The sequence below is a fragment of the Pempheris klunzingeri genome, chromosome 15, assembly GCF_042242105.1.
Source record: "Pempheris klunzingeri isolate RE-2024b chromosome 15, fPemKlu1.hap1, whole genome shotgun sequence".
Taxonomy (NCBI): Eukaryota; Metazoa; Chordata; class Actinopteri; order Acropomatiformes; family Pempheridae; genus Pempheris; species Pempheris klunzingeri.
This window is the reverse complement of record NC_092026.1, coordinates 12,818,325-12,841,029: the sequence shown is the minus strand read 5'-3', so window position 1 is coordinate 12,841,029 and position 22,705 is coordinate 12,818,325. Positions and strand designations below refer to the sequence as shown.

Here is a 22,705-nt window from a genome sequence, read left to right as displayed (position 1 = left end):
CTCAACAAACAGTGGTTTATAGCCATTAGTTCTTCCGTCATCTCAACCGTAGTTCTACACAGTAGTATCAAAGCTAACATACAAATAGACACATAGTAACCAGAACCGTCACAGACACACTTGAATTCAGGCAGTCGTGCACACATGCAGCAGTAACTCAGACATTCTTCTGTGGTCAGCTGTGTGATTTATCTGCTGGTTAATTGGATGCTGTGTGCCGCTGTGAACTTTGCAGTTGATTAAGGCGGCTGTCTCCTTCGTGGCAGCCCATGGTTTTGGAGGCTGACCCTTCCTTTGGCTGCAGCCGCAGGTTCACAGACCCCCGCTGACATCTGCAGCGCGGCAACAACCTCCATCACCAGCCTCACTAGCCGGCTAATGAGCCACCGCTGGCCAGTGTGACTGCAAGCACATGGGTAAATGGCAGAGCTATTCATCAGAATGATTGAGGCCTGACGTCACAGTTAGGATTTTAAAAAGCTGTATCACTGCTGTCTGCCACAGAACACCACATATTTCTGGATTTTATACACTTTGATACATTCTGTATGAGAATGGGCAGTGTTTTCGGCAAGAGGAAACAAAGTGATAATTGTAGCTGTGCCAAACCCACATATATTTGGCTAAAATACAGAATTGTGCAGAGTTGCTCAAAGTATGAACTCATTTTACTGTAGTTTAGCTATACATGAAGTATATTAATGTTCATTCTCTTGTATACAGCGCTAGCCTTTTATTAATGAAAATAACTTACTTTTTTGGTTATTCATTAAAGTATGGATTGGTAGTTGATCTACTTTTTTAATGCTTGGTTTAATCAAAAAAAATTTTTTTTAAATGACTATTATTTACAATTATAAAGGTGAATGGAATAGAAACATTTTTAATTTCACATGTTCTGTCCCAACGAAGGGGTAATAAAGACCTAATATTTTAAATATTTTTCCAGAAGAAGGGTTAAATGGGAGGTTTGCATCATCTGCTGTGATAGGATCAGTCCATTTTCTTTGATTGCTTTCACAAACAGGCTGAAAGTACATTAAGAAGATTTCTTTGAATCTGCCCTCACCCTTACCTCGTAACCCCTGACCTCACTTAGTAACGTGTATTCACTTTGCCCTCATAACAGCCTTTAAATGCAAAATGCGAATCGCAAACCGCTCACCCATGACATGAACGGTTGCCTCTTTGTAGGCTTTGCACACATATTATTGTCGGCTTAATATAGTAATAGGATCAGAGCAGTTACAGGCTGAGAGCAGTTAGAGGCTGGGAGGCACTTAGGGGGGCAGCAGAGAGTTTCTTGTCTGTGCAGCCTAAATGTGCTGTGATATTTGTCACTTTGAGCTTTGTGAGTTACAGTGTGTGTAGCGTTTCCTCAGGCTGGGGTGAACTCTGGACCAGAAAGTCACCATATATCACCATATTTTTTGGTGGCCATAATTTACATGAGTGCTTGCATCCATCACAAAAGCATGACCTCAGGGCTTTTTGTCTCACAATTTAACCATTAGTTTTAGAGATAACATTGTCCACTATTGATTTGGAGCCTTTGTCATTGCTTGGAGTTATGAAAAATGGATAATGTCAAAAATACTTGACAGTACAGTGGATAGCAAAACAAAAAAAAATGGGGAAATTGGATATAGCAGCTTGCCACCAAGATAAATAAGTAGATTGTCTAAAATACTGCAAATCACAAGACTGAAAACATTCAAATAAGCTTAAAACCTATATGTGGAATTGGTGATAACGTGTGAATGCATCAATAGATAACAATAAATATCCAAACAACAAAGGATACACAATCTAAAAAGAGACAATGACTTAAATAACTGTGCTGTGAAGTGGCCTTTAGCACTGCCAATCCCAATGAAATGGAACACCCACACTAGAGCTATTTACACCTTTAAGCTGCTTTTAGTCTTTGTTTGGGTTGCCCAGTCTGTATTTAGACCATGGGTTCCTCCTAGATGTATGAGTCAGTGTTTCGTCGTCTCAGAACAAGAAGGTTAAGGATTCTAACCCGCTGGCCGGCTGGGACCTGAGTCTAGCTTGCATGGGTTTCAGAGTACTTGGAGATGAGGGTGGGCGATAAGGCCATAGTCTTCTATCACGGTATATAGTATATAACTGTATATATCATCATACAGTAATTGCTCTGTAAATTCACCTCAGAAATTATTTAAAAACTGTACTGCACTGGAGACAAAAAGACTCAACAGTAAAACTAACGTTCTTTCCAAATGGAAACACGCCAGCCTGACTTCAGTCAGTGGGATGCTTCCTCTTCCTCTTGCTCTGTCTTTACTGTTTCACTCTCTTCCTCCATGTCTACCTAAGTCACGTTACCTTGCGAGGCAGGTAGATTTGCGAGATCATGCAAGAATTGCGCCTGTGGTTGAAACAGTGAAATCTCTATCAGTTGACATATTTGTACTGTTGCACGGCATATTCTGTCATATCGGCCAACGCTAACTGTTTGTCCAAAGACGTGCAGGTTAGGTTAATTGGTGACTCTAAATTATCAGTAAGTGTGAGTGTGAATGGTCTCTATGTGTCAGCCCTGTGATTGACAGTCTAGAGTGTACTCTGCTTCTCACCCAGTGCCCGCTGGGATCGTCTCCAGCCCCCCCGCAACCCTCTAAGGATAAACAGTTCAGACGCTGGGTTGATGGTTGCCTCTCAATGGCTCTCACTAATGCCCTCAGTTAACCCCTCCTGGAACCACAGACAGCATTGCCAATTAGCTCAGGCAGCCCATGTAGTAATCCTAGCCTAGTAATCTACCTGTCCAGTGTGAATGGCAGGTTGGATACGTAAACCTGGGCAGGTGAAGACAGTTGAGCTTTCAGTAAACCAAAGTGTCCAAACTAGAGCTAAAAGGAGAGTTAATATCCCACTGGAAACATGACTCATATATTTTCCAAAAGATACTAATGGTACTCTGTACCAGTTTAAGTGATATTGATTTAAGTATGCAATAGTTTGCTAACATGATGGCCATAAATAAGCTCTTGGTAAGCCATTAGTATATCAGGCATCTGCTCCTGTAAGGTTGCTGTGAGGATGTACTTCCTTAGCTACATGCCAACATCAATATGTTAACATGGTCACAAGTTGGAATTTGACCTGATGGTGGTGCTAGATGAAATGCTAAAATCATTCTCATGATCAGCCTACAACATTTTCTTGTATAGAGATATTTCACTTAATATGTGAAGAGGAAAACGTTCATCAAAGTTATTAGAGCCTATCTTCTCTGAACCTTGAGTACATATAGAAAAATGAATAACTACATACAGACAAATCTGAGCTGTAGCCGGAAGTCGACAAGTTGTGTTTCGATCATATTGCTAGCTAAGGACCGGGCGATGTGAAACCGCTTCCCTGAATTTCTCTTGTTAGCTTTGTGCTATGTTTCATGACCGAAATGTTGCAGATTTTTATTCATGTGATTTCTTCTGTTTAAAAAGCGAGGAATTATGAAGTTTGATGATTTAGATGATAAGATAGCAAGTAATTCTCGCTGGATTTAATTCATGATATTTTTTTTCCCCAAATCCTGTGTCATAACCAGTTTCAGACTGTTTAGAGACTGAATAACTCCACATTCACACAAATTACCTTCATCTGATGGAGTGAGGCGACTGTAGACAGTGATTAAGTGAAACATCTTTACTTTTGCTGTCAATATAAATATTCCTCTCAGTCACTGCCGTAATGGTGCCATTTCTAGAGAGTGCAAAACATAAATTATTTGCTGTATTTATGTGTATTGAAGGTTGCTGTCAGGTGTGAAGATGTTTAATTTAATTCATACCAAAGTGGTGGGCCGACAAACCGACATTACCGTCCATAGAGCCATGAAGCTAGTGGGGCTCAAACTCACTGAACACTTAAACGCCACAGTTAAGTGAATACAAATACAGTTAACTGTAGGCTGAACCTTTCCTGCCTTGTGTTGAGAGCCACATATTTCAGTCCAACGTAAGTACAGAAAAATGGTCATTATTATTACAGTTGACCTGAATTCATGTCGCCGTAACAGCTCGGACCGATATAACCACAGGTGTATAAGAGAAGTCCTATTCTACCTCCATGCTACTCAAATGCTCAAGCCTGATTGCTTCCCTCGTCACCTCCGTCCTCAGTTCAGCTGCTGCATGCATCACCTTTCACCTATAGGGATCTCTCTGGGGGACCAAGTAATGGGAAGTTTCTCCACTGGGGTATTTTTCCACCTCCATCACTCTGCAAATAAATATAGCTGTATGGCCACATGCACTCAATTTCTCCGACCCATCCTTCCATCTCCACTACATCCAATACAAAAAGAGAAATGAAGTATAGATGGGAAATTATATTTTGTGATGGATGATCTTCACCAAAATGTGGTAATTACCGCAAAGGCGATTGCTATTTTGATGCATAGATATCCTTATCGACTTGCCTGGAAATTTAAATGAGATTTGAATTTTTCATGTACCTCCAAATGGCCGGGGCTGTTAATGTCTTGATTTCGATGTGTGAGCTTCGAGGGAGCTCGGGCACAGTGACAAGAATACCTTAGCAGAGCGTAATTTTCCAGCAAGTCCCTCTGTCATGGTCATACGAATAATTCATTTTCCCAAGACTTGATTCATTAGATCTTTTTTTGTGAGCAGTTGTTGTGATTGTAATTAATCTGGGACATATTTTGATCAGTATGTGAAGGGGCACAGTCAGGTTTGGCTCTTGTGTTGGTTCGTGAGTCTTGAAACTGAATAAATCCTTGGCTACATGTTTAAATGTTCTCCCTTAATCACTCAGAGATATATTATTGTTGTGTACCCCCCCAAAGGCAAAGCTTTTTCACACTCTGCTTACATTTGCTTACATCTCTTCCATTCCAACTCGTTTTTAACATGTGACTATGTGATGAAGTCTGCATGGTTTTTGTGGACGCATATCTGTTAGAATATGTCTGTCAGACTGCTAATTACTCTCAATTTTGCAGTCAGATTCCTTGGCAACAACATCACATAATTCAGAAATGATCAACAAGCAAAAGACCTCCGTGTATTTCTAACATTTCATCACATACATAACATTGTTGTGTTGTCCTTCTCACCATCCAGTGGCCTAAATAAGCCACATTGCCTCTTCTGTGCTTTTTTTCCGCAAGGTGTTTCATTCATCAGTTGGCAATGTAATTAAAGTATTTTCTGAGATTTCTCGGGTGAAAAGGCCCGGGGCCACAGCTCTCTCAACAAGGCTGCATTCTTGATCCTTCTATTTTATGCATCAGAGATTTTTTTCTAGTGAATGAGGGATGCTATAAATATTTTCCCTTTATCCCATTAGCTTTATTAGAGCTTTTTGTTATGTGACAATCAAAAGTCTTGTAGTGAAATTTGTCAGACAATCAAATGTGACTGAAAAATCCACAACAGGAGCAATGACTGAGTCCATAGTAAGTCCAATGCCTATATTCAGTGCCAATGCAGGACATAGTGTGGCCTGGAAGTTGTCTGACAAGTAAGCGTGAGTAGGTTGATGGGATGGCTGTGTAGCATGTCTGACATTTACGCAGAAGGCCGTAGTTAGCATCCCATAACAGACTTTAATTAGTTTATGTTCAGTTTTCTACTGAGCATTATCATGCTTCCCCAACCATAACTATGTGTTTTAGTAGCCTAAGCCTAAGGATATGGTATCCTCAAAATTGATTAATTTGTAAGTGTCGCCCGACCATGTCTGAAGGCAGAAGTGTTAATAGCTGCTCTGAATGGCCACAATTGGAAGTGGGCGAAAAGCTTGGGTGAAACGCCAACCATCACAGAGAAGGGGGGGGGGGCAATGAATGTACAAAATATGGGCGGTGGTGGTGCACACTTTGAGGCAATTCCACAAAAGCTGTCATATTGTCACACGTGTTTTTACATATGAAGAAGGTTGTATCGAATCCGACCTACACGTGGCCAGTCACTGTGTTCAGTCACTTACTGTGTCAAGACCTCTTCAGCTACTGTAAACTACTTCTAACTTCTGACTACTTCTTCATTCACTTACTGTTTGTTTCTCCTTGTCTGCATAAACACTCGATTTTCAGTGCAATGCTGTTTATGTCGACCTTCATAGTCCTTGCAGTGTTTTTAACAGAACCTTTCTCACCAGGCTCAGACTTGTTCAGTGTCACACTCGCACATACAGATGACACAGTACATCAGGTCCCTGTGGTGTAAACCTGTGAACATGATGCTGGTGCCTTGAGTTCTCCTGAGGGCCAGGATGCCTTCACAAAAAGGGAGAAAAACACAGTGATGAAGAGTGGTTTGAAAAAAAGGCAGCCAGAAGGAGAAAGAAACTGAAAACCAAAGACACAGGGAGAAAGAGACATAGATAAGTGCGCCTTTGAAGGGAACATCAGCAGGCTTCATGGCACTCAGGCAGACCTCTCTCCTCCCTCCTCGCGGAGGACCCATCTCAGCAGATGAAAGCAGGAGCCCCTTTGAGGTGGCGCCCTAGCATTATCCCTGCATCCTACATCAAGTAATTGAAAGACCTAAGAGTGTGGTAGGTGACTGGGAGAAAAGGGGGGAGTCTGGGCTGAACCTCAGCTGTCCTTGCAAGGTTTGGACTTGCAGAAAAGGAGAAGACAGAGCTGTGTACTCTTATGGGTTTTCACTAGATGTTCAATGAGCAAAGAACCAGCGGAGGAGGGGAAGAAGAAGAGAACACCACAGACAGAACTCAAAAAGTTAAAGACATTTGTACAGATTATATTTCTAAAATATCATATACTTTGTGGCAATATAATCTAATGAGGTAGGCAGAGTGACAAAAAAATGTTGACGGGCAGCTCTCTGTAAAAAATGGTTACATTTGTAATAGTAATCAAATGAATCAAACTTTATTTGCACAGCACCTTTCATTGGGATTATTGCCATTGAAAATACTTTACAGGTTAAGTTAATCATAATAATAAGAAAAACTGAAATGATTGAAGTGAAATAAAAAATATTCAGTTTAAATTAGAAAGCATAACCTAGAGTACTCAGAACCTTCTGTATTCACTATGCAATTACTGATGGATGGAATATAACACATAATATATGCAGGGACCACTGCATGGTGATGGCTTATATGACTTTGGGTATCATAAAATAATTTTCACCTATAACAACCTTAAGCTATAAAAATGTACACTGTGTAATGTGAGTAAAACACCGTATATGTATTTATCGTATATGTATGTATGTCTATTTGTATTTCATGTATTACAATGCTTGTATTCAGCAGGACTGAATGTAGGCCTGTCCTGAACGTGCTCAATGGATCAGAGTAATCTCAGTCAAATCAGTGTCAATGCACAGTCTGCACGCTATTTAATCCGCTCTTGCATGACACTTGATATGCTTTCCAACAAATGCATTATCTAAAGCTGTCGCATTTGCGCAAGCTTTCTTCACTTTGACTGTTGATCTGTTCTGCCGATGAAGTCTGTATTTGCTTGATGACATTTACCTTTGCGTTCCTGATACAGTACGCACACGTGCAATAGAGTCTATTAATCAGAGGGTTAAAAAAGGGAATATAAGGATATTTTGTTATATCAATGCAGAGCACTCACACCTTCGTATTCTCGTCTCCTAAAGGTCTCTCTCCCTCCTGTTCCCCACTTGTTTTCCTCCCTCACTCCCTCTGGTTTTCCAGTGGATGAAACAGAACACGGTTTTTCATTATCAGCCAGACTCCTCCCTCTCTCTGACTGGTGCCGTTTCTCTTCCCTCCCTCTTGTGCGGTGAGCTCGACAGTGAGCGTTAATCCCAGATTGAGCTGCCCTGCCGTCTGCATCCCGTTGTTGCTGGGAGAGCATGGCACGGCTCCAGGACCCCTGTGCTCACACAGGAGAGAAGTGAATGAGAGAGAGAGAGAGAGAGAGAGAGAGAGAGAGAAAGGAAAGAGGTACAGTTGGGCTGTTTCACGACTGTCACAGCTGCTTGAGCACTGCACTGCACTCAGTGTTATTGAGTTTCAGTCACACACTCTCTCACAGAAACACGGCAGGAAAGAGAGACAAGGGAAGGATGACGGCCAGGTTGTCGCTACTGTGGGTGCAAATGTGAATGAAGAAAGAGGAAACATCGGTCACGTCCTGGCTCCCACCACATTGGAACATCTCTCTGCTCGGTGTTGCATCTTCCTCACCGCTCACACTTAAGAGGGATTAAACTTTTTTTTTTTTGATCTCTTGTTGGCACACCCAGAACTCTTTGAGTCTCTGACATGGAGTCTCCCACCAAAGAGATCGAGGAGTTTGAAAGCACGGCCCTGAAGTACCTACAGCCGGAACAGATCGAAAAGATTTGGCTCAGGCTGCGAGGGCTGTGAGTATATCCACTTTTTCTGTTTTCAACAAGTGTGTGTGTGAAGCAATGCTGTGTGTGTGTGTGTGTGAGTGTCTCTGTGTGAGTTACATCCATGCTTGAATATCTTGATCATTATTTACATGTGAAATTATCTGTAATCATTTATCTATGATACTTTAATTACAGTTGATTCTGATTAAAAGTACATGCAGGAGAGATACAAGAAAGAGACTGGGTCTCATAATGAAAGCCTGGCTTTGCTCACCTCACACTGATTTTGTTTACAACATGTGTAAGTTGCATTGTGAGTGTGTGTGTCAGTTTGTGTGAGAGAGACAAAAAGCAAGAGCAGACTATTAAAAGTAGAGCAAAAGCCTAAAGAAGACACACAGAGAGACAGAAAGACACCTCTGAGCTACTTCCTTATTTGAATGGTTTGGGGACTTTATTGGGCAGAAAGAAAGAAAAGGGAACATATCTGAAGTGAAAGGTGGAAGGCAGGTTGCTCACACTTGCTCCTTGTTGCAGGTGTACTAAAGTCAAGTGAAGCCCTTATTTACTCCCTCGTACCAGCATTTTCAAAGACACAAAGAAATGATGATGTTTTGGAGGTTTCCTCATGCCAAATACCCTTTTCATTGCATGCAACATCTGTATTGCAAGAAACGCCTGTTTTCCATGTAGAATTATGATGAAGACTGTGATTCTGGACTGCATATTTTTAGTTGAGCCATTGAGGCTGAAGGAAATTCCTTTTTGTCTTCGCACATGTATTGTCCTTTGCCTCTCTTTTTCTCTAGATAAAACAAAAGCCCCTTGGAGCCTTCGTAATTTTAATTTTTTTGTATGGAAATACTTTATTTGAAATCCCTGATGCTAAATTATTACTTTTTCTCATCCACCAATATATATATATATTTTTTTTTTTCTGCCATTTTCAGTTCTTGTCCTTCTTACTCAGCAGGGGGAGGAGGCGACAGTGTTGCTAGGAGAGTTGTGTTTAGAAAAGAATCGTTAACTGGAGGTCTGAATGAAATGCAGTTTCCTCCTGCGCCACAGACGACGGTTGAGTGAATGAACCGTGCATGGGGCTGCAGTTCATCTATCAGCTCTCCCATCATCTCCTCTCCCCTCCTCTCCTCTCACATCACTCAATTTTATTTTTAGTTATTTTCATGTCATGGTATTTGTATTGCTCTGTGATTAGACATTGTTTCTCCCTCTCCTGTATCAGAAGCCCAGTATGTGGGTCCCCCCGCCATCACCTCTGCCACATTCAGTTTCCTCGGATGACTTCATTGTCTCTTCCATTTGGTCACTGTCATAAATTCCCCATCATAACCCTCTGTCTTTTTGGATATTTGATGGATAGTGAGTCAGATAAATGTAATGGTGGCCCGGGCTTCTTTTTTTTTTTCTGTCACGTCCATGCTGCAGTCTGCTGGGTGCTCTGAGGGCTCCTGTTGTGTGTCAGAGATCACATTAGCCTTTAATCTCACAAAGAGCCCCCTTCTGAAGAGAGGGAGTTCCAACTGACAGGCAGCCCCCACAGATGTTGACGCTTCACACAGCGTATGTTGTGTGTTTAATAGGGAGGGACTGACAGTATGCAGCATATGCATGTGTGTATGTGTGTATGTGTGTGAGTTGGAAAGGTTGTGCTCGTGTACGTGTGGATGATATAGATTGGATGTGTGTTTGAGGGTGTGTATGGCGGCTTTGTGACATTTACTGTATGTGCTGCCATCTTATCCTAGGAGATTTATTTGGCAGCTGTATGATTTAAGTGTGTTTATGTGTGTGCTGGGTAGCTATCACAGCACTACGTACACAGAGTACACCAATCATCCATGGATAGGCAGAGAGAGCATTTGCTTTGGACAGTTTTCCCTCTACTCAACCTTCAATGACGCAGTCTAAAGCCTGGTGACACCCCCTGATGAAAGCATGAACAGCGTTTTGTTTTATTACTTCCATTTGACAAATGACCCCTTTATGTTTTGCATTGGTGAATGGATTCCAATGGATTTCCATTGATAAATTAGATCACTGCGGCAGCCCCAACCTCTCCGTCGGCCACTGATTAATGGAAATCAATGAATTATTTAATCACTTGATCAACAGTTCATCACAGAGAGGTCCCTTAAGGGAAGGGCAACTTAGATTTGGCCCAAGGAGGATCAAGGTGGCCGGATGATACTATCTGACTAGTGGGAAACTGTACATTAAAAATAATAACTGTAATATATACTAAAACAATCCAAGAAAAACAAGCTGCTGTTCGCCACTCAGACAGCTTAGAAAATACCCTAAAATTATACTTTAACAGGGTTAAATTTTACTTGATAACTATTCTGTGACCTTTATAATTTCAATAATTCCTGGAATTTCCATGACCCCTTTCAACCCACATCCTCATTATGCAGAGGACATTGCATTACAGCCTTCTAATTAGAAGAAGCTCTGTGTTGTTGACACACTCATTTTGACGTGAAGCAAGCTCAGTGGGAGCGGAGGAGGGGGGCAAAAGGTGGGATAAAGGAGAAAGGCCAGGAGAATAGAGATAATATCCATACCTCTGTTTCTCCCTGACCTTCTGGTTTCCATGCTGTTTTTTATCATTATTTATCTGTCTCTTATTTGCTTTTGTGATCTACATCCTTGTCTGAAAACTCTTTGTTCCATTCTCTTTTTTTGGATCATTTACTGTTTGTAACTCTCAACACACCTCACTGTGCCACTTCGTGTCTTTTTAATTGCTTGATGGACCCTAAATGATTGATTCAATCATTTATTTCCTACTTATCTTCAGGGAGCTCTTAACGTTTCTGTGCGCAGACTAACTTCCTTAGCTTGCAGTTTTACACAGAGCTGTAAGAGAGATTGATACAGAAAACGATTGAGAAACAAATCAAGCTAAGTGCTGTGAATTCTGCCTGACTGGAATTTAAATGCACGTCTGTAGTCAAACGGTGGTGGGTCTATCTTTCCCTCCACTGCGCTATTAGGAGTGCTTTAAGCGTGTGTGTGTGTGTATGAATTCAGCTTTTAGAGCCACACTGTTATCTCTTCATGGAGGTGTGGATGTGTATCAGGCTAAGTGAGAGAGGGTGTGTTTTAATGTGACTGTGTCGGTTTCCACTGTCTATATGTGTGTGTAGTAGTAAAGTAGGTGGGATGTCAAGGGGTGGAGTGGTGTGTGTGTGTGTGTGTTTGTGTTTCTGCATATCATTATGTCTCTCTTAAATGCCTCATCTGCATAAGTGATTGTAAGCATTTGCATTCTTTTTAAATTTACAATGTGAACACTGTTAAATAATGTGAATGGTGGGACTGATGTTATCCCCCAAAACAGGGAAAGGAAATAACCAACATACACTCATGATATATAAATCCACACATTTGATCCAGTTGCATTCTTCTGGTTACTTATTTGCATTTGTTGGGATGATTTTTGTCATTGGAGGCACATTGGCTTTCATGCAAGAACATTTCTTACCTTAAACGTCTGTCAGTTTTGTCTGAGGTTTGCTCGCACAAGTGTTCCAAGTCAGATTCACCGAACTTAGCGTTCATTTCAGCTCATCAAAGGACACCTGCATCAGTTGCATTCATGAGATTTGATCATTTGCATAAGAAAATGGCCAAAAGGCCACCTGTTTCTCTCCGCTTGTGGGTGAGTTTTATTCTAAAAATTGTAAACACAGAGTAAAAGGAAGAATTTCACATCGTGGAGCTTCATTTCAGCAGCAAATCAGCAGACGAACAAAATCACAAAGTGTCTTTAGTATTACACCGTTAAGTGCATCAGAGCATGAAACTGGACAGCAACCTGCATAAAGGTCCTGTGGCAGCTGCTGGACGCAGAGACTTTTTTTCAAACTACTGAACTGTGTAAGTTCATAAAATATCAGAAAAAACTCTCACACCTCTGTAATTTGGCAGACCATGATGATGGCATGTTCAACATTAGATTCATGTTAAGTACATATTTTGTTTTAGTGTATTTCAGTATCATATTTTAACGATTTTCATTCATGCGCAACAGAAAATGTAAAGAACGTGAGAATTTTTAGTGAATACGTCAAATTCTCCTAAACCTCTCGAACATGCCGATAGCGAATCTGTTCGTACGGTTGGTTCTTGCATGACACTCAATGTCTTTTATTTCTGTATTTCTATGTTAAATAGAATGAACACAGATTACAAGAGTAACAGTTTAATCGATGCCTCACTATCCTCATGTCTGATTTCTCCATCAGGCGCAAGTACAAGAAGACGTCCCAGAGGTAAGACTTGCTGATGGGACTCTGGACTTTTTCCTCCTCCTCCTCTTCTTCACATCTCCTCCTCCTCCTCCTCCTCCTCCTCCTCCCCCCCGTCCCTGGACATCATCCTGGACCGTCTCCTACCTGTTTTATTCTTTCCTTTTTGCTTGTCTTTCAAAGCACTTTGTAACTCTTATGAAAGTGCAATTTGAATAAAAGTGGTCACTATTATCATTATGATTATCATCATTTTTATCCCCTCTATTCATTCACCTTCATTCCTGAGGGTAGTCAAACACACATCATCACACATTCAAGTCGTCATTACAGCCAGATAACTACTAATGTGTAGAAATTATGGGGTTGCAGTTGTTTGGGAATCAACTCACAGACCTTGAAAGCTTGACGATTAACTCGAGTGCCATGCATGCTATCTCCTTTATTATGAAACTCTCATTTGTTTAGTCCTGTTGGAGATTCTCAGGGGAAATCAGGCCCTCAATCAACTGGGATTTAAATGCATTTATTTACAATGACTAAAGAAGGGATTCATTCATTGCACTGAATGAGTGGGTAGTATAGACTTAAGTATCATTTGTTAAGGATGTTTCTGTATTGGTCTGAAACATGGAATCTGTGTCATTCATTTTTCATTTCACTTTCTCCTGTGAATATTTTTTACTGATGCAAAGGACATTTTGTAGTCTATTCGACAGACAGAAACATCTAGGTTTCCCAATCAAAATCCCATGAAAACCAACCAACAATTCATTTGGCACTTAACCCCAAGCCCATTTGTTTTTTTTAAAAGTCATTTTTAAAGTCATTTTGCCACTGTACTTTATAGTTTTCAGTTTTACTCCTTTAATATGATAGGAGTAAATACTGCCTGTGTCAGAGACTATTTTTAGTCGTGGATTGATACTCATTAGGCTCTACTATTTACAGCAGCAGGATGGGGTGATTGACTCAAAATAAACTGCAGTTCCCATGTTCATCATAATGATGGAACATGTCCCATGTCACAACAGTGTGGGCCATTGATGGTTTTTTAATGTTTTTTGGAAAACAATGGAGCTCTGTGGCACAGAGGAATAAGCCATATTAGTGTGCCACTACACAGCCAGTACTTGTTAGTAGGATCAATGCAATTTTGTTTTCATGGGGTTTTTTGACAGTAGGAAAATGTAGAATAATACTAGCCTTATCCTTTACAGGTGACATGGATGGTAAATGTTCCTAACAACACAGTATGTTCTCTGTTTTGGTTTACGTAATACATTTTCCAACCGTTTTTTTTCCTGCAGTTTATTTCTACAAACAATATATCAGTTCTCGTTGGACCATTTCAATCAACAACTGGCCTGCTTATAATGTGGTGAATGCATTGGCACAGATTGTGTTAAATCAGTAAAGAGGAAATTGTAACTGCTCCACAAATGAAGCTCAAAGCAAAAATAACGCCACTTTAATGCGGTTTCATTTCATGGCATTTTCCTGTGAACTGTGGGATTGCCGCACAGTTAGAGTAATTGAACGAAACTCTCCTCATGCTACTTATTGGCACAGCGTGTGGTCGTTTGGACTGGTATAGAACTAGCTGTTGGAAACTCTCATTCTGTCTTTCTGTCGCTGTCTCTCCGTCTCTCTCGCTCTCTCTGCTGGGTGGGTGAGTTCCTGTGTGGAGGAGCCGGGTGATTGACAGCTCCATATGTGTCTGTGTAATTACGGCCGGGCTAATTGGCAGAGAGGAACACTGGGACATTGTCATTACTGACACACCAGCACAACCCCTCACACACGCAGATGGAGGGAGAGATAGCCCTCTTCACAGAGGGAGGGATGGAGGAATGGGAGAGCCGAGTGTGTGCGTGTGTGTTTGTATGGAAAGGGAGTTAAGAGAGATGGAAGAAAGGCTGTGAAGACAGGATTAATTGCCTGTGGAGGCCTTTGTTTGTGTGTTTTATGTGGGTTTGGTAGTGGTAGCTGGGAAACAGTTTGCCTGTTTCTATTTTGGTTATCGGTTTTTAACCACGTGGTCACTATTGTGCTCTACTGCAACAAGCCCCGCCCTTCTTAGTTACCGTTGCCATGCCTGTCAAACTTTCTATTCTCAGCACATATCTAGTTTACAATGATGACAGCAGATTTACGACTAAATATTCTTACTGTTTGAAACCGTAGGTCCTTGATTCCATACGGAGTCAGACAAATCTAGCCTCTTAAATCTGGCCTGCTACCATTAATTTTGCCATGTAAAATGACAGATTTGGTATTCTTATTTAATTGTATCGTTCTATTCACCAATATGTATTTATAGACTTTTGATTTTGATATAATTTACCCATACAGTACAGGAGACATAGCTACTTTGTACCCGTTGTATGCTGCATGTTATGTTTTGTTCAATAAAAACAATTTTTTTTAAAAATGACAGATAATTTGATCAATTGTAGCTAGCTAGCTGATTAGCTCTATTAATTGTTTGAAAATGCTGTCTCCGACTGACTTCTTTTAAAATGAAAACCCTGTAAAGAAGTCTTAAATATGTACTTGATGGCTACCTACATAGTATCATATCAAGAGACTGTTGGCTCGAATACATAAATACATCAATATGATGAGGAAAAATGTATCAGACTATTTTTAACCCTGTTTGGATGCTTGGCTGAAGACCACAAGACAGAGGTTTGATGTATGCCCTACTTGAAAATCTTATGTTTGGTTACAATCTTGAGTTTCAAGTTCAGCAAGAGCTACTGGAGTTCATTCATTCATTATCTAAACCGCTTATCCTTATAGGTCGCAGGGGGGCTGAAGCCAATCCCAGCTGACATTGGGCGAGAGGCGGGGTGCATCCTGGACTGGTTGCCAGTCAACCACAGGGCTCACACACAGAGACAGACAACCATTCACACTCACATTCACACCTAGGGGCAATTTAGAGTCACCAATTAACCTAACTTGCATGTCTTTGGACTGTGGGAGGAAGAGAACCCATGCAAGCATGAGGACAACATACAAACACAGAAAGACTCCATTTTCAAACTGCAAACTGCATTTTGCCCGTAGGTTCGAACACAGAAACCTTCTCGCTGTGACACAACAGTGCTAACCGCCGCACCACTGTGTGGCCCCCTCTGGAGTTTTAACTTTCCTAAATCAATCAAACGGCAGGAAATGGTCACAAATGTTACCTACACTCTTATCATCCAGCACTGGTTCTGGCAAGTATTATGGAAATAAAAACAGCCATACTGGGAAAAACAATCATATTTATTTACAGGAAAAATAACATAATTCATTGACTAAATGTATGAAATTATTAATCAGTACAGTAGTAATATTAGTGGGTCAATGTGTGAAATTAACATAAGCACAACTAAACCAAATAAAAAGAAAACATGTTGTTTAAGAGATCGAGTGAGAGACCAAGAGAGTGAGAGATGAATGATCCTAAATCCATTCAGGATGGACAGACCAGGTGCACCAAGTTAACTCCAATGTAAACTCCACCCACTAGGACCTGAAGGTAGAAACAAAACACAAAAGGCAGCCCAGGGCACGACACAACCTTACAGGCCACAGAAGAGCCATAGGGCTGTCACAAAAGGCTAAAAAAAAAAGATGCTGCTCTCCAAACCTGAGCATCACTCTTACCATAGCCCAATATGAACACAGACCTAGCGTGTCTAGAAGTTGCTAAGCTGTGATGCAGTGATCAGTGGATGGGTTTAACAAACACTCAAAATGTGTTACCTCTTTGGCAAATCTGTGCTCAATCCTGTGCTTCTGAATGTGTCAAAAAACCCTCTATAAAAAAGGCACTGATCAGCCAACCTTTTGCAGCAAGTAGATGATTTGTGTGTCTCTTTGTGTTCCCTGTCTGTTGCCTGAATACTGCACTGAATGAAACAGTTTTTTTTTGTTTAAGCCTGTGAATATGCTACAGTGGTCATTTTTTGAATAAAGCATTTTGCCATCTGATCCAGACAGGACTCCAGCCTTAAATGGCCTCATGTGGTGTGCCCAGTGGCCAAGTCTGTTGAGAGTGTGTGTGTCTGTATGTTTATGTGAGAGTTTTTATGTCTCCCCTCTCTCTCCCAGGGGCTGCTGTGTTTGTTCGGATACAGGTTCTCAGTGGCAGTAAGGCATTTGCGGCCCGGTCTCTTCCACTTTGCTCCAGTCTCAGACACTAACCTGTTAATAAATATGTGCTTGTGCAGGACAGACGTTTTGAGGTTTAGGGGCAGTGGCAATGTCTCTGTTTGTGTTTCAGTTTGCACGTGTCTGTTTCCTGGTACTTGACTCTGTGATGACCCTGTTTCTGCACTTTTTCTGGCAAGTCAAAGTCTCAAGTCAGTTGAGATAACTTAATTAAATTTAAGTCAAGTCAAGTGAAGTTTTAAGTCCTGAAGAGGCAATGCAAGTCATGTGTCATCAGATCATTGAAAACATCTGCATCTGCAAAATAGGAAGTGTCTCCTACAGAAACTTAAATTTGATTAACAAATGAAAAAGATAAATATCTCAACCAAACACGAGGGCGTAAGAAACCACTGAGGGCACTGAGGTCATGTGCTATATGTTTTAGGGGGTGATTAGGGGTTTTACCAACCCAGAGAGAGTTTACATTCTACAATTTAAATAAAACACACATAGTAAGTATTATATAGGCTAACTCCTGTATTTTTAGACAGTGTGTTTATATTGGACAACTGTTTGGTGAAAAAAATAAAGGATTCAATATTTTTTTCAATATATTTTATTCCTGACAGTGTGGAGGACCAGCCTTCAATGTGGAAAACAAGATTTACAGGACATAAAATTAAACATTTAACTGAATGAATAGAATATGAAACATCCAAATAAATCAAAATAATTAAGACATTTTAAATGTTTTTTTTGCCTGTGGGGATGGATGGGTAATGGGGAATGTGTGTGACTTGGACTAACGACCTCAGTCTTTCTAAACTCCTGGCTCGGGATCTGGAAAATGCAACACTGACCATTTAATCCCCTTCACCAGAATCCCAGACAGTGTAGCATTACCTACACTCTTATCATCCAGGACTAGCTCTTAAAAAAGCTATAAAAAAAGACACAGCTCTCCAAACACAAGCATCACTCTTACTGCAGAGCCATGCACACTGCCTAGTTACAGTTGCTAATCTGTGATTGGACAATCACTGTTCAGGAGATCAGTTTATGGTCAATTCAAAATGTGCTACTGCTCTTAGACAGATCTCTGTAAAGGTATTGATCACCCAAGCACCACCACTTACAGCAACTACTCACAGAGCAACAAGTAAATGGTCTGTCTGCCTCTTTGTATTCGCTGTCAGGTGCTTGAATACTGCACTGAACCAAACAGGCTTTTACTTAAGCTGGTAAATATGCTGCAGTGGTCACTTCTTGGATTCCAGCTTTTAAAAGCTTTAAGTGTTTTGCCATCTGATCCAGACAGGCCTCCAGCCTTAAATGGCCTTATGTCGGCTACCCAAAAGCCAAGGCTGTTGAGAGTGTGTGTGTCTGTATGTTTATGAGAGAGTTTTTATGTCTCCCTTCTCTCTCCCAGGGCTGCTGTGTTTGTTCAGATTCAGGTTCTCAGTGGCAGTAATGACTCAGGCTGCTCAGGCATCTACAACTCCACTTTGCTCCAGTCTCAGACACTCAACCTCTGTTTATAAAGAGCTTATGTGTTTCTTCAGGACAGAAGTTTTGAGATTTAGGGCCAGTGGCAGTGTTTCTGTTTGTATGTGGATAATATATAGGTAGCTCTCAATCCATGTAGCGTAGCACGACAGTAGTATAACAGGAAATAACATTTGCACCGAGAGAGGGAACAGCACAAGAAGAAAATCACTACATTCACGTCGAAGGAGAAAAGAGCAAGAGCAATGTAGAAGAGGACAGATATCATCAGTCTGAGAGTCACAAGGGAAAATTTAACTCTTTGCTTAATGTCAGTTGTCAGGGGGCAAATCTTCCAGGCATTGGCTGCCTCTCAAGAGCAGACCATTAGATGCCATTACCCAAGCCTCTCTGTCTCTCTTCTCTGTGGGCCGTTTGTCCGTCAGAGCCAATGGGCTGTTCGCTGGAGATGAATCATTTGGGGCAACAATGCAATGCGGTTATTGGTTCTCGTTTTGATTAGCTGGCTACAGAACAGATGCAATCACATCTGATAAAACAAACAAATAATCATCTCTTGAGCAATAATTACAGTGGCAATAAAGATGATGATGTGGCCAGATAATCAATTAGAAAATAAAGATGATGCACACTGTTAATGAAAAATAATAATTAGAAGCATATATATATATTTTTAACAGTGATTATTACCAGGAACACATCAAGAAAAAATCCCTGAAATTCTTACCCATGCTATGATGGTCAGTCGTCGTATTTGGAGTCATAAAAGTAAAAGTAGTCTTAGTTTTCATGTGATGTCAAACAATTGCCACAATAGATTACAAGACACTACTATGTACTACTATGGGGGGGGGGTTGCTCAGTTCACGTCATCTCTCCAGCCTTAAACTGATGGTGTCACGATCCCATCTAATCACCAATGACTCTTCACAAATGTCTTCAGCTTTGTCCTCCTCTGCACGCTTAGTCAAATTAATTAGCTTAATTACCCTTAAGCCTCATTTTCAATCAGGTCTCCCCTGATTGAAACATTTTCACATGACATATGTTCAGAAACCAAATCCGCAGCCTTGACTTTATTCTGATAAGGGACTTTATTCTCCCAGGCCCTCTCCAGCTGACATTTGCCTGTAGCATTCTCTGAGCTGGCTAACTTCCGTGTTTCATATGTGAGTAGCCATCTGTTTTTATGTCACCAAACAAAGACTTTTACATGGAGTAGAAGAAAATCCACATAATTGCTAGTTATATAAAATAAATATCTGAATGATTATCAATTTCTTTTCATCACACTGAAGCTGTAACATGAGTTGCCGCCTATCGCACCTACCTGCATGTCTTGTACATCTAAGGTGTAAACTCTAAAGATATAAAACAGTGGTGTTCACTCCTCATTTCACCATGAGGCAGTTTACGCAGAGAGTCCACGTCCTCAATTTCAGTCGTTAATGAGTCACTGTTGTAATTTTTTTCTACGTGTGATGATGAGATGTGGCTGGCTGCCATGTCTGTTCATCCACATCTTTTGCTTAGTACCCAAAGGAACAGTAAATGTGTTGTTTTTGAATGTTTGAAAACTACTGTTTGTTGCCTTTTTTTTTAGGGGAAATGTTTATTTTGTATTTTATTTTCTTGCTGTAGTTTACAGCACAGATATGCTGATTATTATGCCTCTCTTGCTGTTTCCCTGTCCCTCTCCGATCTCTCTTCCCCTCCTTCTTCCTCCCTTCACCCCATATCCTCCTCTCTCCTACTACCTGATGATTAGAGGGGTAATTGCCCGGCTCAAATGAGTCTCCAAGCTAGGGCTAATTACATTCTTCTCAACCGATTTTTTTTTTTCTGTTCCCCTTCTCCTTCCCCTTTGCTCCACATCAGGTGCTCCTTTCTTTTCTGAGATAACCGCCTCAGTTAGCATGATTCGCTCCGCATCCCAGTTTTCTAAACCGCGCAGGTGCTTGGAGACACCTTTCAGTTCGTACATCGGTAGACATGTACAAGTTAACAAATATAGGAGATGCACATTCTCTGATGGACAATACCTGCACACATGCAACCAATTCACAGACATAATGCAACACGTTCATGTCTGGACAAACAACACCTGTACACCCTGAAATGTGATGGATTTTCTGCTGGGGCTGAACAATACCCTAAAGAGCAGCACACAATGAGGCAAATCACTTTCAAATGGATTTTTTTCTTTTGCTCTTCAAAAAGTAAGAGAGATGTAGTGCATGTGCAAATACTGCATTTTCATTCTGCAGCAAAGGGCTTCCACACTGATTATTTTCTCCGTCTTTGCCTACCTCAGAAGGATATTATTGAACTAAGTGTATTGCTACTCTGAAGATTGATTACAAAGCCTAAATGATGGGCTTTTATTCTAAGTTCAGGCTACGGCAAAGATGAGAGCATAAACGTCGCAGGCTTTCTTAGTGGCAGCCCAGCTCACAAGGTTTCCCCCTCCTGCGGCCTGCAGCAGATATTATTGCAGATTTATGGTGCAGATTGTCTCCTTAATCTGGTTGTTTATATCTACTCTTCCTCCAACCGCCCTGCCTCTTCATCCCTCCTCTACCGTGGCCCCTGCTGGCTGTTTGTCCAAAGGGTATTACTCCAGGATGGAGGCAGGTAGAAGGAGTGGTAGAGCAGGTGTTTTTGCGTACTTCAGAGAAAGAGAAAATATTTGGTCCCACTGTGTGAGAATGTGAAAAGACGCTGTGTGCATCCTCTAGTGTTTTGTATGCTGAATGTGTGTACTCATGCGTGATGCCCGGCAGCCATCTGTGTGTGTGTGTGTGTGTGTGTGTGCGCTGCATGAGTTTTTCTTTCCATTCAGTGCTCTTATCACCTCACCTCATTCTTTTCCAGCTAACCCAGTCATTTTGGTCCTCGTGGGAGTCACAGTAGTGTATTCACCTCCCTTCTATGGCCCACAGCCGATGTCATAACCAATGTGAAAAAGCGTGCCTGCAAAATGGGCTTTTTCTTGCTAAAGCAGGAGATGAATACAGCTAGAAAGAGTGCCTGGGATTGATATAGGCAATGTTTTTGTATACCGAGCTTTCCGGGTGCTATGGAAATAGGCTGTAGGAGAATTCGGTGTAGCTAGATGTATCTCACAAAACAACCATGTCTCCCAGAAATTGTTTTATACCACTAAATTGTTTTCCCAATTATGATGTGATGACAAAAGCAATGGCTGTGTTTTTTGTGTGAATAATGAACGACATATATCTACTGCACAGAGGTCAGAGATTACATTTTTCAGTGATTACACGTAGTTACATTTAAACAACATTAACAGTTTGGTTAAGGTTAGAGGTTGAATGTTGTGTCTCAAGTCACTGCAGACTTTTCCTATATTAAATCTTTCCCTGATCTTCACCAAGGTGCTGTCAGTGTGTAAACATAACCATAAAACATTTTATAATGCTGTAGCTGCAAACAGATGTTGTTTTGCAAGAACGGATATTTTGGCAGGAAAAACTATCGTCAGTAAACATTGTACTGATCCATTCAGTATCAACAAGCTTGCAAAATGCCAGATATGTTAATTAGTAACAATAATACCTCATTATGGTTCCAAAATGTATTTGCTGTTGCAAATGATTTGCATGGTAAGTGTAATTTCCTGGAGACAGGGTTCACTTAGACAGACTTGTCCTTAGATGTATTTGTACATCGCAGGGAAAGCGGATGCAGAGCTTTGGTTTATGTGGGCATATTTTCTTGACTGCACATGATTTGGGGGAATCTTTGGTTCGGGTGGCTAGCGGGTGCAAAAATCCATCCAATCCTGCATTGCCAGATTCTATTTTGTTCCCAAACTCCTGGGGGATATGAAGTGTGGAGAGCAGTGTAATAAGACTTAATCAACAACTCTGTGATACATTTCCAACAAAACTAAACACTATGAGGTTCTAAAATTGTTGAATTATTTCCCTCGGGAGTCGGTGGTTCAGCGGAGCTAAAGAAGAGTAAATATTGTACTTTTGTTCATCGGGTGGACAGAAAGGCAGCTCCAAATGAGTGCTAATGTTGCTCAGTAGATACTGGATGTGTAGATGAGTAACTATTTGCTAATAAGTTCTGCATATCAACTTAAAAGGTGATAATGTTCACTTACCCCAAGTGGCCAAAAAGGCAGTTACTGCAGGTTTAAACTGATTATTGTAGTTTTGCAAAAGTGCCTATGGGTGAGAGTGGATCTCAGACAGAGTGCCTGCACATGTGCCTGTCGGTGTATCATTCACGTAAATCATAATACAAAATTAAAAGCCGTGAGTGAACTTTTTTTTAACAAGCGTTTAGTCACTGTTGGCTGGGAGCCTAGTAGATAATGGCTTGATTGGTGATGTGGTGCTTTGCGGCTTGTTGCTGCTCAGCTGTTATGTAAACAGTGGACAGTGAAGGATTTGGCAT

General features: G+C 41.0%; 1 protein-coding gene across 2 annotated transcripts in view; it reads left to right on the top strand.

Moving 5' to 3' along the window:
* The first annotated feature begins 8,079 nt into the window (after positions 1-8,079).
* Positions 8,080-22,705, top strand: part of pde1cb (phosphodiesterase 1C, calmodulin-dependent b) — a 56,889-nt gene continuing 42,263 nt past the window's right edge. For both annotated transcript variants that reach the window (XM_070844653.1, XM_070844652.1), the window contains exons 1-2: positions 8,080-8,372; positions 12,617-12,643. In XM_070844653.1, coding sequence (XP_070700754.1) covers positions 8,272-8,372; positions 12,617-12,643 — 128 coding nt within the window. In that variant the 5' untranslated portion in view covers positions 8,080-8,271. The remainder of the gene's footprint in view (positions 8,373-12,616; positions 12,644-22,705) is intronic.